Source organism: Haliotis rufescens, unplaced genomic scaffold (assembly GCF_023055435.1).
Source record: "Haliotis rufescens isolate VD_foot unplaced genomic scaffold, xgHalRufe1.0.p SCAF_9, whole genome shotgun sequence".
In the NCBI taxonomy this organism is placed as follows: domain Eukaryota; kingdom Metazoa; phylum Mollusca; class Gastropoda; order Lepetellida; family Haliotidae; genus Haliotis; species Haliotis rufescens.
The window spans coordinates 22,242,229-22,255,058 of NW_025964383.1; the positions used below are offsets into that span (position 1 = coordinate 22,242,229).

The 12,830-nt window shown below is 39.4% G+C and overlaps 4 protein-coding genes across 7 annotated transcripts in view; 3 read left to right on the forward strand and 1 right to left on the reverse strand.

The window, feature by feature from the left end:
• LOC124120609 (RANBP2-like and GRIP domain-containing protein 8) overlaps window positions 1-12,830 on the forward strand; it is a 302,310-nt gene that overhangs the window by 186,978 nt on the left and 102,502 nt on the right. The gene's annotated exons all lie outside the window — the stretch shown is intronic.
• Window positions 1-12,830, forward strand: part of LOC125371664 — a 151,380-nt gene that overhangs the window by 45,064 nt on the left and 93,486 nt on the right. The gene's annotated exons all lie outside the window — the stretch shown is intronic.
• LOC124120606 (RANBP2-like and GRIP domain-containing protein 8) overlaps window positions 1-12,830 on the reverse strand; it is a 229,127-nt gene that overhangs the window by 36,599 nt on the left and 179,698 nt on the right. Inside the window, exon 1 of one of the 4 annotated variants that reach the window (XM_048391252.1) lies at window positions 7,359-7,465. The exons of the other annotated variants lie outside the window; for them this stretch is intronic. The gene's annotated coding sequence lies outside the window, so the exon portion shown is untranslated. Of the gene's footprint in view, window positions 1-7,358; window positions 7,466-12,830 lie in introns of those variants that run through there. 4 annotated transcript variants of the gene reach the window in all.
• LOC124120615 (U2 snRNP-associated SURP motif-containing protein-like) overlaps window positions 5,220-12,830 on the forward strand; it is a 37,589-nt gene continuing 29,978 nt past the window's right edge. The window contains exons 1-7 of the mRNA XM_048391260.1: window positions 5,220-5,303; window positions 7,404-7,502; window positions 8,487-8,643; window positions 9,442-9,551; window positions 10,586-10,659; window positions 11,301-11,440; window positions 12,567-12,649. Of these exons, the coding sequence (XP_048247217.1) occupies window positions 5,244-5,303; window positions 7,404-7,502; window positions 8,487-8,643; window positions 9,442-9,551; window positions 10,586-10,659; window positions 11,301-11,440; window positions 12,567-12,649 (723 nt within the window). The 5' untranslated portion in view covers window positions 5,220-5,243. The remainder of the gene's footprint in view (window positions 5,304-7,403; window positions 7,503-8,486; window positions 8,644-9,441; window positions 9,552-10,585; window positions 10,660-11,300; window positions 11,441-12,566; window positions 12,650-12,830) is intronic.

The window sequence follows — 12,830 nt, forward strand, 5'->3', positions numbered from 1 at the left end:
AAACCCCTCATGAAACTTAGACAGATTTCTCTCCCGAACAACTACTTGTATCCATTTCCGGACATGCTCTGCAGCAGCATCCTGTAGGGGAACGAACATGCACTGCATGGAGTACAGGGGGTATCGTCTGCAGCAGCATCCTGTAGGGGAACACACATGCACTGCATGGAGTACAGGGGACATGCTCTGCAGCGGTATACTGAAGCAGGACAAACATGCACTGCATGGAGTACAGGGGACATACTCTACAGCAGCATCCTGAAGGGGGACAAACATGCACTGCATGGAGTACAGGGGGCATACTCTGCAGCAGCATCCTGAAGGGGGACAAACATGCACCGCATGGAGTACAGGGGACATACTCTGCAGCAGCATCCTGAAGGGGGACAAACATGCACCGCATAGAGTACATGGGACATACTCTGCAGCAGGGACCTGTAGGGGGACAAACATGCACTGCATGGAGTACAGGGGACATACTCTGCAGCAGCATCCTGAAGGGGGACAAACATGCACTGCATGGAGTACAGGTGACATACTCTGCAGCAGCATCCTGTAGGGGGGCAAACATGCACCGCATGGAGTACAGGGGACATACTCTGCAGCAGGAACCTGTAGGGGAACAAACATGCACTGCATGGAGTACATGGGACATACTCTACAGCAGCATCCTGAAGGGGGACAAACATGCACTGCATGGAGTACATGGGACATACTCTGCAGCAGCATACTGAAGCAGGACAAACATGCACCGCATGGAGTACAGGGGACATACTCTGCAGCAGCATCCTGAAGGGGGACAAACATGCACCGCATGGAGTACATGGGACATACTCTGCAGCAGCATCCTGAAGGGGGACAAACATGCACTGCATGGAGTACATGGGACATACTGTACAGCACCACCCTGAAGGGGGACTAACGGAATCACTGAACATTTATATTATTTATAAAAAAGATTTCAGTGATAATGACGCTATTGACGCATGGCTTCTGTGTGGCAACTTGACATGGTCATGCTATGATTTTCTAATGACAAAAAAGCAAAATATAGTTCAAGGCACATTTATTGGAATATAACGTTTTGAGCAAATCACACCTGAATGTTTCTCCTGTTACCACGGAAATATATGATATATGTTTCAGTCGATATTGTAAAAAACCTTCAATGAACACTTCTAATCTTTTCGCCCATTTTCTTTCCTTATACGTATCTATATCTATCTATCTATATACCGATCTCCTCCAGTAACTGGACATGCATGTCAGTGTTAATCAGACAGGACTCATCAGTACAAACATATTTACACACCATTTGTAATTATGATTATATATATATATAATGACATTTTCCATGCCAAATGATATCTACAATGCAACAAGCTTAACCCTGCCCTTATGGAATTTCTGTTTCTCTGTATCAGTTTTGTTGACAATGTGTGGCTGAGTGGGCTCAACTAGGAAAACACAGAGTTTGCGATCGTCACAGGGAAGTAATTATGGAATAGGAAGGCTTGGTTCATGTTGTACAGTGATAGAAACGGGTTTTTTTTAAGTGTGCCCAGGGCAATCATGAAGATGTTTAAGTGTGCTCCCTTTAATTAAAGTGTGCAAACTAGCAGAATAGTTTTTATCTCAGCGAAACTAAGTTTATAAGTTTTACCCAATCCCTTACATTAAGATTAACATTGCCCTTTATCATTTCCGAATACCCAAACAGTTGGTTGGTTTGTTGTTTAACGCCGCACTCAGCAATATTCCAGCTATATGACGGCGGTCTGTAAATAATCGAGTCTGGCCCAGACAATCCAGTGATTGATATCATGAGCATCAATCCACGCATTTGGGATCGATGACATGCATCAACCAAGTCAGCGAGCCTGACCACCCGATCCCGTTAGTCGCCTTTTACGACAAGCATTGTCGCCTTTGACGGCAGGCATGGGTTGCTGTAGACCTATTCTACCCCGGAATCTTCACGGGTCGAATACCCAAATATATGTAGTAGTTCTACCCAAATATATGTAGTGGTTCTTCTGTGCAGTTAGTGCATTCATACGTTCATCATGTCCCGCATGTTTGTCATGTTTCTCTTTGGATTCAAAGGACAAAAGAAGTCTCAAGGTATTGTAAAAAATAGGATTTCCAAGCGTGCACCGGGAACGTCATTTTAATAGTGCCACTGACACAAAATAACAAGGAATTACGAACCCTGTGTAGATGTTGAAAATAAATGTACAAATTGTGAAAAAAAAAATATTGCAGAAAGAGGAATTTTTTTATGGGGCCATAAAACATAAACAATCCAGTGATTCCACTGTTTGCTCCTCAGACTCTTGTTTGTTAAAATTTGTTTACCAAAGGAATTTCATTTCAGGACATTGTAACCTCATTGTGTGACATTAATTACGTCCAAAGTCATGTTTCTGCACGTTGGAAAGTGGGGGCTTATTTGTAAATATGCACATAGTATCCATTTGTTCAAAATACGCGCACTGAGTTTGAGAAAAGAACCTAAAGAAATAACTATGATTTCTGCTTAATCTACAAGACTTAATCCAAATGTTTAATACTAAGTCTTGTAAAGAAAATTTCCTATGTAAAAAACTTTGGTTCTGTTAGAAATAGAAATAAGATTTCAAAACAATATTTTTTAAAGTTGTAATAATGCCAAGACTAAGATTCCCGTGATAATGGCTTTTGTGTATCTCGATGGTGATTCTATGACGAAGACAAATCAGAATATTACAAGGGTAATTTTCAGAAAATGTCAAATTTGCAATTGACAAAAATGTCAAATAGTTTTATTTTCAAAGCACATTGATTGTGCATTAAATGTTCATTTGTGTCACGTGTTTGCCAAGTTTTAGTGTGCTTTCATACGACACAAATTGTCACAATGTTAAAATCCCACTTTATTAGCGTCTTCGCCTGTCAATTCAAACTTTCCGATTCAGATAAACGAGAAGACAATCGGGGAGCCACAAAGGACGCAAAAAACCCCATAATATTTGGACGTAAAGATAGTTTCAAACTGTAAAAATATTGTTTTTACAAATCTTCTTATTGGTATCAAAATACTCTATACAGATTGGACAGAAAAAAATAAAGGATATTACCCAAAGAAAAATTGAAATAAGGAATGAAAATTATTACACAGAGCTATTCAATAATACTAATTCTAGGAACAGGACATCTCTCACCCGGGCTGTCGCAGCACTGCTCTGTTCTGGCCTCAGTTTCACAAAGCGACCTAAGACGATCGTAACTCCCATACTTTAAGGTAGACTTACGACAGTCGTTAATCTGTAGCTTTTTCATACATGTTCAGTAAGGTCTTATTTTAAAGTTAATGTCATATTTGTATTCATTGGACACAATACGTATTGATTTACACATTCAATTAAAACATCATTGAAAGGAGAAAACTAACTAGTTGGCCCACGCATCTTTCAATAAGACAACTTAACTTACTAATGAATTTACTAATTGTGATTAGTAATTATATCAGCGCGCAAAAAACTTTGAAGCTGTGGCCTGACTAATCTGTAGATTATAGGAATTATATACACTACACTTGAAGATCCGGGATAGAATAGGTCTTCAGCAACCCAGGCTTGCCGTAAAAGGCGACTATGCTTGTCGTAAAGAGGCGACTAACGGGATCGAGTGGTCAGGCTCGCTGACTTGGTTGATGCTTGTCATCGTATCCCAAATGCGGATAGATCGATGCTCATGATGTCAATCCCATGACTGTCTGGTCAAGACTCGATTACTTACAGACCGCCGTCATGTAGCTGGAATATTGCTGAATGTGGCGTTAAATAAAAAACAACAAACAAAAAGTATATACCATTTAGGATATAGTGGCTTAAAATTAGTGTTTCGATATTATCTTCATAATGATGAGTCGATGCCGCAATTTGCCAAAATAATGCTTAAAGCGATGTAAGATATCTAGTCTCTAAAATGAACATATCATACAGAAATAACAAAATAACAGTTGTTAAATTAAAGTTAAATATATTAAAAAGGAGCCCAGATACTTTCTTCCTGATACTGCAGTAATCTAGACTTGCCAAACATTATAGACTTGGTAAGTCATGTGTCACTGTGTAGGGGTTGGGGGTGATTGAGGAGGAGGGGACGAGTGTCGAGGTAAGATGAATGCATATGCTTTTTACATACCTGTAAGAAAATTGATTGTAGTTTGGATATGGAACATGGCTATTTTGTACGTATTATTTTGTATATATACATCTTAAAACCTTTTTTATTTCGTTATATATTTTCATGAACATGAACAAGCTAGCCCAGTTACCCTTGTTCTTGGGTCATCGGTGCAGGATAGGTTTATATTCGCTGGAATATTGCTGAGTGCCGCGTTAAACAACGATCAATCAATCATTGGTCGGTCGTTATTATATGACCGAAACAATGTTACGTTAAATCTTCACTCACTGCCTCGTTATTGGGCTCTTGGGACCGGCGTTGAGTACAGACCTACGGGAAGGCCAACATGAAAAAAACTTTTGTTTTTTTGTGAACACGATTGTTATTCAACGCCACAGTCAGTAATACCACGGACTTGTTATATAGGTCCGTGGTAATATTGAGGATGTGTGAAATCGACATTTGAATGCGGCAATCAGGACAAGAAAATAGCATTGGCTGCTGTTATGAGCAAGGTGGCGCGCCATCGGGGTACCACGACCTTCGTTCTGTCGCCGACCCATTCGTCACAACTCGCCCCTTTCGCTATTCGGCTTGTCCCGGAATAACACGAGTTGGTCACGAATGTCGCCGACCCTGACCACCCGATATCGGTCAAGTTCAGTATCACTGCATGAGAGTCATTGACGTTTGAATACTGTAGTCACCGGATTTCCTGAATGTTCTCATTGAGTGAATGGATGGTGTCCCGGGAACATAACCATATATTACTAAAGCTGCATAAAGCTGCCGTCATATAGCTGAACTATTGATATAAAATAAAAGCAAACGCTGAAATGCTTCTTTTGTCTCGTATTATTTTCTCGTTTGAACAGAAACAATGTTTATTTTATCAAGTTACTTCACACAACAATAAGAGCTCAGCAATGGACTTAAATAGAAGCTACAGTTAAAAATATCTTTCGGATTTTAGTGGTATGCATTGTCAGCGGTCATTTGATTATCGCCCTTTGAAACTATTCGTGATTTTCCGGTACCTTTCGGCAATATCCGTACGAACGCTAGACAAAATGGCGAACAAATTACCATGGGGCCTGAAAGGGAGCCGTTTAGCCCCTGGTTCTGCAAAGGTATGAGTAATTACACAATTTCACATTGTTTTCAAGGAAGATGATAGCTTGTTCCTTCAATGTGATGATGGTTGAACTGCAATTATACCGCAGTTTCACGTGTCAAGAGATAACATGATATGGCCTACACTGGGTCACGTTGTTTACTGACACTCATATCGTGGTGACCCAGTATTTTCTCTAGGTAGTGTTTAATCGAACATAGGTAAAGCTCATTATATTCACATTTCTAAAACAATAAGATAATAGATAATATGTTATTACAGTCAACATTTTGAGATATCTTATATTCCCAGAAGGACTTCAGTATACCTAAAAGTAAAACTTGCAATAAAATCCAGTTAGCATGTGCTATTTACAAACGAAATTTAGGTGAGTAGGCTAGGTGTGTTAGAACTCTATGGTAGCTTAATGATATACCAAGTGCATTTTATAAGACTGTAACTATATCAGCAAAATCAGTAAGCGTGTTACAGGATTCTGTAGGTCTTGATTTGCTGGGAAATGGGGAGCACCTTTGGAATACAGTATCACAACTTCTCGTGAGGACGATCTCTGCCGTAGGTCACATGTCTCAAAGACAAGCAATCAGTTTTTGTGAGAATCCGTCGGACGCGCACTCGCGACCTTTGGATTGTTAGCCCGACAGCTAACCGACTGAACAACGTCCACACTGTGGAACAAAGTGCAAATTTACCTTGTCATGCCTACGACGTTACGGAACTGAACGAAAAGGGTAGAATAGGTGACAGACACTTACGAAGATTACGGGTAGCCATGGTGTCTCTTGACTTAAGTCTACGGACACTTAAGAATGATCCCGATGCCATTTGGCACACTCGTCCCATTCCGTAATTTACAAGATACCGAGTGGTGAGGAATGAGCGAAAGGCGCGACCTGAATACGGCTCCAGGCGTCAGACGTCGAACTCGCGGAGACGCATGGTATTTAATAATTCGACAGCTGGATTTTGTGGCAGAAAAGTCTGGTAGGGAACACTGTAAGGATGATGTTGATATTAGTAAGGAATGAGGGAGGCATGGGCATGGCTTGTGACGACACAACTGTGAGTTCACTTTTGAATCAGTACTGAAAAAATGTAGCCAGTTAAAGTGGCTTGTGTGAATGGTCCAGGACAGTTTCCAGTAGCTAAATTATTTGACACAAAACCATTTCATCCTTTTTACTCAACGTTTTTGTGTGAAGAATATTAGGAGCCGCTAATGATCGCAAGGGGATGATTGATCGTAAAGGGGATCCAAGGGCTAAGGATAGAGTTAGGGGTAATTTAATAGCCACTAAACCGGTACCTAACCCTAATGATCGTAAAAGGGTGATTGATTGTTATGGGATCCAAGGGCTAAGGATAGAGTTCGGAATACCTATCCCAACACTGGCAACATTTGGATGTGTTCAGCGCCAATATTTTAACATGGTCTTTCTATGTAAACTGAAAATGCATTCTCGTGCATGATAATGAAAATTAATGAACCGAAAAAATAATATATGTATATAAGTTCCCATTTGTGACAATTTTAGCAACTTGAATTATGAGAAAAACGGAAAAAAAATATATAAAAAATAAACATGATAAAAGTGCTTTCGTACACTAGCGCTTGCTATAAAATGTGCAGCCGCAGTCTATATTTGGTAAACAAATATTCAAAACTCTCAACACCGCTGGGCGTATTCAATGACTTGATGATAGATCACTGGGAGGAGCTTATGCACACTCGATGACCCCTGACGTCACAGGGCATTGTTTTGCCGGTGTGACTTGCAACAAAATACTACAAATTACGTCATAGGGTATTGTCACATATTGAAAAGTTTGTGGTACTGTATTCTAAAGGTGGGCCAGGGTTTAAAGCAGAGCGGTCAGGTAGCCTAGCTGTTAAAGCATTCGCTCGAAGACCTTGGTTCAATTCCCGACATGGGTACAATGTGTGAAGCCCATTTTGGGTGACCCCAGCCGTGATATTGCTGGAATATTGCTAAAAGCAGCGTAAAACCGTACACACTCACTCCAACATGAAGCTGACATGCTCACTCACGTCAATATTTGATCTTTGTTGTTTTAATGCTGTTCTAATTTTCAGACCATCTCCGAGAGCAAGTTGAAAGCTTTCGAGGTGGGGACTATGAACCTTGGAAAACAATCCCTGTCAAAAAAGGAAATAGATGAAATGAGGAAAAAGGTAATGACAATATTAAAATTTTCGTAGAATGGTGTTTCCTTTGTACGTTGTTTTCTATTTTATAGTTTCAGATTATGAAAATGCTACTTTGTTGGGTCTGAGTGAGAAAGTTATTGTAATGTTATTTGGTATGTCTTGATCATGATCATATAGACATGGTAGATACAGCACCTTGTACCCTTTATTCAAGGGCAGAATATGAGTTACACATGTCACAAGCATGAACAGCGAAGTATTTGGGATTTTGCAAGCCGAATGGCCATGTTTATCACACAAGATTAAAGGTCAAGGCATGTACACCAACGTTCATTTCGTGAAAAGACAGTACACCCTGCTATTGACAGTGACTAGCCAATCAGAGAGCTAGATTCTTTAGTAAGTTCTACACAAGGTGATATTAGTGTTTTCTAGTACACTATACCAGGTACTTATGGAAAGTGTAAGATGAAGAAAACTGCAGAAACAACTGATGTTTACTAGGGCTGTTATGCGGCACTCGTGTATTTGGTGAATCGAACCGTATCCTTTCAAGTAGTGAATTTGTTATTCGTGGCCACTAAAATCGAATATTTATGAATATGCAATCATGTGCATTTACATACCCTGTACCTAAAAATATCCATAACAACATATTATATGCATAGATTTCTTCAAAGACAACACTCTTATATATCATGATATATAGTATAGTAATATTTAGTATTGTGGTCACCGGTCAATGTCGCATTTGAGCAGATACTAGTACCTGGATAAGTGATGTATATAAATGTTTAATACTTTGATGATTAACAAACAATGTCAAATTATATATGCTGTTATTTTTTCACAGAATATAACAAATAATACATCAACTGCTGACTTGTTATTGTATTCGTGAATTAATCTTCGTATTCGTTACCCTATATTCATGATACAAATCGTATTTGCCTCATAGTGTATTCATTGCAGCCCTAATGTTTACATACTAAATCTAACTGCTTGCAGCAAGATGCAGAAGCCACAGCACAGGTATATGAGGAGTTTGTTGCTTCCTTTGATGAAGCACATAAACATGCAGGCACGAAGATGTGGGTCAAGGGAGAAACTGTCAATGCTGACAGACCTTTTAGTGGCAACCCAAGAACTCAAAGAAACAACTCTGGTAAATATATTCTCCAGTCATTTAGGCTAATTACATGTCATTCTGTGTTTTGAGAAATCATCAACACTTTTCGTAAAAAAGCACGGAAGCCCTAGGGTACTTGTTATAGCCCTAATGTCAAAAGGTCAAGATTCAAGGAGCCCTGTAACGATTCACTGATTCCTATGCTATCATCGATACTTGGGAACACACCGTTGGTTAGATCGCGATACGCTGTGAATAGAACATCAATTGATGGAGTATCACGGAAGTAGCATAGCGCCACCTGTAAGCATGATGGAACACAAGGACATGATGGTAATAGTGAATGCACCTGCTGTATTTAGGTCTTCATTTCGAGCCAAATTTGGGTTTGAAAAGTCCTCAAAACAGAAAAAAAGGTTGTATGCAGATTGTTGTTATCAGTAATTATATTTTTTTTACAATAATAAATATATGTCTCAAGCAAAATGTTTTATAGTTGTATTTCTGTCATTTTATTATCTCTTACTATTTGTTGTGGTGTTTCATGATACCAGTGGTATCATTTATCCATACCATGATACGTATCATATCACAAGATCTCGGGCGATAGTCAGCTTTATTATTTGCTAAATCCAGGCTTGATCATTAACCAATGTTTAAAGGCATCCATTATCATGATTATGTTGCTTGAATATATTTGCTGACTGCGGCATACCTTCATTTGCATTCATGCTGATGTCTTTCACCCCTGTATTCAGAGTACATTGAAGAATAACATAAACTGGTTGGCATTGTGAGTGTTTCTTGAACTTTGGTTATATTGTGTATTTCCAGGAGACTCCAGACCTGACAAAAACCGTCTGTATAAGCCCACATCCAAGCTAGCCGAGCTAGCTGCAACATTCCAGTCTGTGAAGTTGACAAGGAAAGAAGATGATAAACCGGTAATTTGTAGTCTGTTAGCTGAATCTGTGCATGCTTAAGCACCAAAATGCTTAAAACTCACTCTTAACTCACACTGCATGTCTTCCTATAAGGAATAATGTATATAACAAACTGATTTCTCCGGTCACTTGAAGTTCGTTATATCCATGTTCTACTGTAGTTCTATTTATGACACTAGACAGTGTTATAGATTATTTCATTTGCACCAGCCTCCTTGTGTACATCTCACTGTCTCTACAGGCTGGTGTATCTGCATCCCACTGTCCAACCGTGGGATAAATGCAGAGTGTGAGATAGGATAAGTTTAAAATTTATAAATGTCACATTAAATTGTATATTTATAGACTCACATACTATATGCCCTACCGACCATCCCTGCATAACAGCTCCTCTAGCCTGTCAGATCAAAGAAAGCGAATGATGTGGAATGGGTAGTCATGTGATCATGTCGTGTAGGTTACTATGCACGGGGTAGTGATCACAATACAGTGTATATACAAGATATAAAGTACACTGGATGATCAAGGACTCTGGTGGCGGTACATTAGCACTCCCTGTAACATGTCCCTACATTCAAGTCAACTGAGGGGGCACCGGTAGCCCAGTCGACTAAGGCGCCGCGATTCGCTCTGCAGAGTTGCGTCCCTTGGGCACGCCAGAAACCTATGATTGTGGGTTCGAATCACGGTTCGCCCCGATTATGTTTCTAGGTAAACGTCTGAGACCTGCATCACTTCGGGCTTTCCTCCCACATTAAGCTGACACGCCGCAATATAACTGGAATACTGTTAAAAGCGGCGTTAAACCCGACTCACTCACTCACTCAAGTCAACTGAGGCCTGGCCAGGGTGTGCCAGGTATTGTACTACCATACTTGAACAGAAGCATGTTACGTCCTTGATAAAAAATTTCGTTCCGCACATTGGTCCAATTTGCAAAGCCCATTTGAAGTCGGACAATAAATATAGCTGGCGTTTGGTCACTCATGTTTTCTGTATAGTTTCATCTTCTGATCTTTGCGTTTGTTTCAGAGAATTCTAACAAAAAGAAAAGAGGAGATGAGAAGAAGAAAAGCAATCTGGAACTCTTCAAGGAGGAATTGAAACAGTGAGTTGTAGGAAGGACGTTGCATTGATCATCATCAGATTCTAAATGGCTGTTTATTAAACATGTTAAATCCATGCTGTTGTCTTATCTACTTGACCACATTTGTGACCACCTTAGTGCAAGAATCTTGGACGCGACGTTAAACCCTATTTACCTCACCTTGGCTCACCCCAACTCTTGTCTACTCCAGAAGATTGTTTTGAGGTTTTTTTTACTTAAAGAACAATTACACTTGAAAGTTGATGATGGTTTCTAAAACTGAGGGTCTGCAATAAAGATTTTTCTTGTCTACAGTTCACAATGAATCCCCAACATAAAACAATAAGATCGTAACCACAAAAATAAGAAACGTCATTATAAATCTTAGAGCATGCTGCCGAAAACATGGAAACAGCCTCGATAAAAAACACATGTTTTAGGCTGATGAAAATGTCAACTTGTGCAAATATGTTAAGTTGTTTGATGTTTGAAGCCAGGTCTCACTACCTCACAGCCAGCCTCGTGCTGCCAGCAATCAATGGTAAACTGTGGGAGTTACAATAGCTAAAGAGAAATTGACGCTGTGTTGAACAGGGACCACTATTGTTTAACTGGTTGAAACTACTGAATATAAAAATTCACCTTGACTTCACAACTTGCAGGATTCAAGAAGAAAGACAAGAGCGACACAAACTAAAGAAAGTGTTGAGAGATTCAGGTGTTGATCTGCCAGAAATCGACACCAAACTTTACCCCTTTCTTGATCCCATGGACATAGGACCTGCTTCACTACGTGGGCCAGGTAGGTAGACTTCATCTCGCTGTGTAGAACTTGGCCTTAAATCCATTCATCAAAACCCCTCTGGGGATTTTGGGTTAGAATAGGTCTCTAACCAATGCTGGTCGTAAGAGGCAACCAAATGAATTGGGTGGTCAGACTCGGTAACTAGGCGTGTCCTCCAATCTCGTTAAAATCATATCTTAGTTCTTGCTACCACTAATCAAAGATCTGAAGACATCCCATTATGGGTCACATCAGAACGACCTTTCATTTGACCAATCAGAGCATCACTTACTGGATCGGGAAGCTGACAGTTGGAATGTGTTTTCTAATCATGCTAACTTCTAAAAGGTTAAAAATTAAGGTATTACAAACAAAAGATACAAGCTGTACATCTATCTCTTGCTTCAATGGGATAACCATTTGAAATAGAAGAGACTTGCCATAGCCCATGGAATGTACTGCTATACAATATTGGCAGACTAGTAGACATTCCAGGATTTTCTTTTGTCAAGTTTTCAAAGTTTAAATCAATATTTTCCTAAAGCCTAGCCTGGAATGGAAGCCACCAGTTTGAAACAAGCGCCATAAAGCTAGTTAGTCATTTCATTTGTCTAACAAAGTTCACAAAAGGTTGTTCTGACGTGACCCGTAATGGTATGTCCTCAGATTTTTGTTTAGTGTCATCGAGAACAAAGCTCTGTTTTAATAAGAATAGCATGTCCTTTACCGACATCATGGATCATTGGGCTTGTGGTAAATTACTGCAATGAACGATGTCACTGATTTTGCATTGTTGTCTACAGCTATTTGTGTTAATGATTTTAATAAGCAGTCTGTGAAGTTATTATTGTTGACATACTTATTTATGAGAATTGACTTCAAAATGTGTTTGCATTTATGGGGTTATAAACGTAAAAAACGATGTATGAACTTTGTATAAATCTGCTACACATATTTACACAGTGTGCTTGCGCCTTTTTATGTCAATACCATCATAAAAGCAGAAATTATTGAAGTCTATTCTTAAATATCAACCTTGATTCAAGCTTTCGACCAGTAGTTGAGACAAAACGTTTGGTCATATATTTCGAGTATTTCTTGTTGGTATATATATAAAGGTACGCTACTGTGATTGTTGATTCAGGAGACCGAGCAGGGGGAATTGGATCATTTGACCCGGGAGATGAGAACACAACCAACATCTATGTGGGCAACATATGTCCAAAGGTAAGATAACATGGATGCATGTTCAAAATGAGTTTTATTATCAGAATCGATGATCATGTAAATTTTTTGTTATTGAAAGATACATACTAGGTATAGATACTACATTCAGTTTCTTCAGTCAAACATTTGTTGAGCACCTCCCTTGGGTGTGCCAGAAACCAAGGTTTGTCGGCCACATACC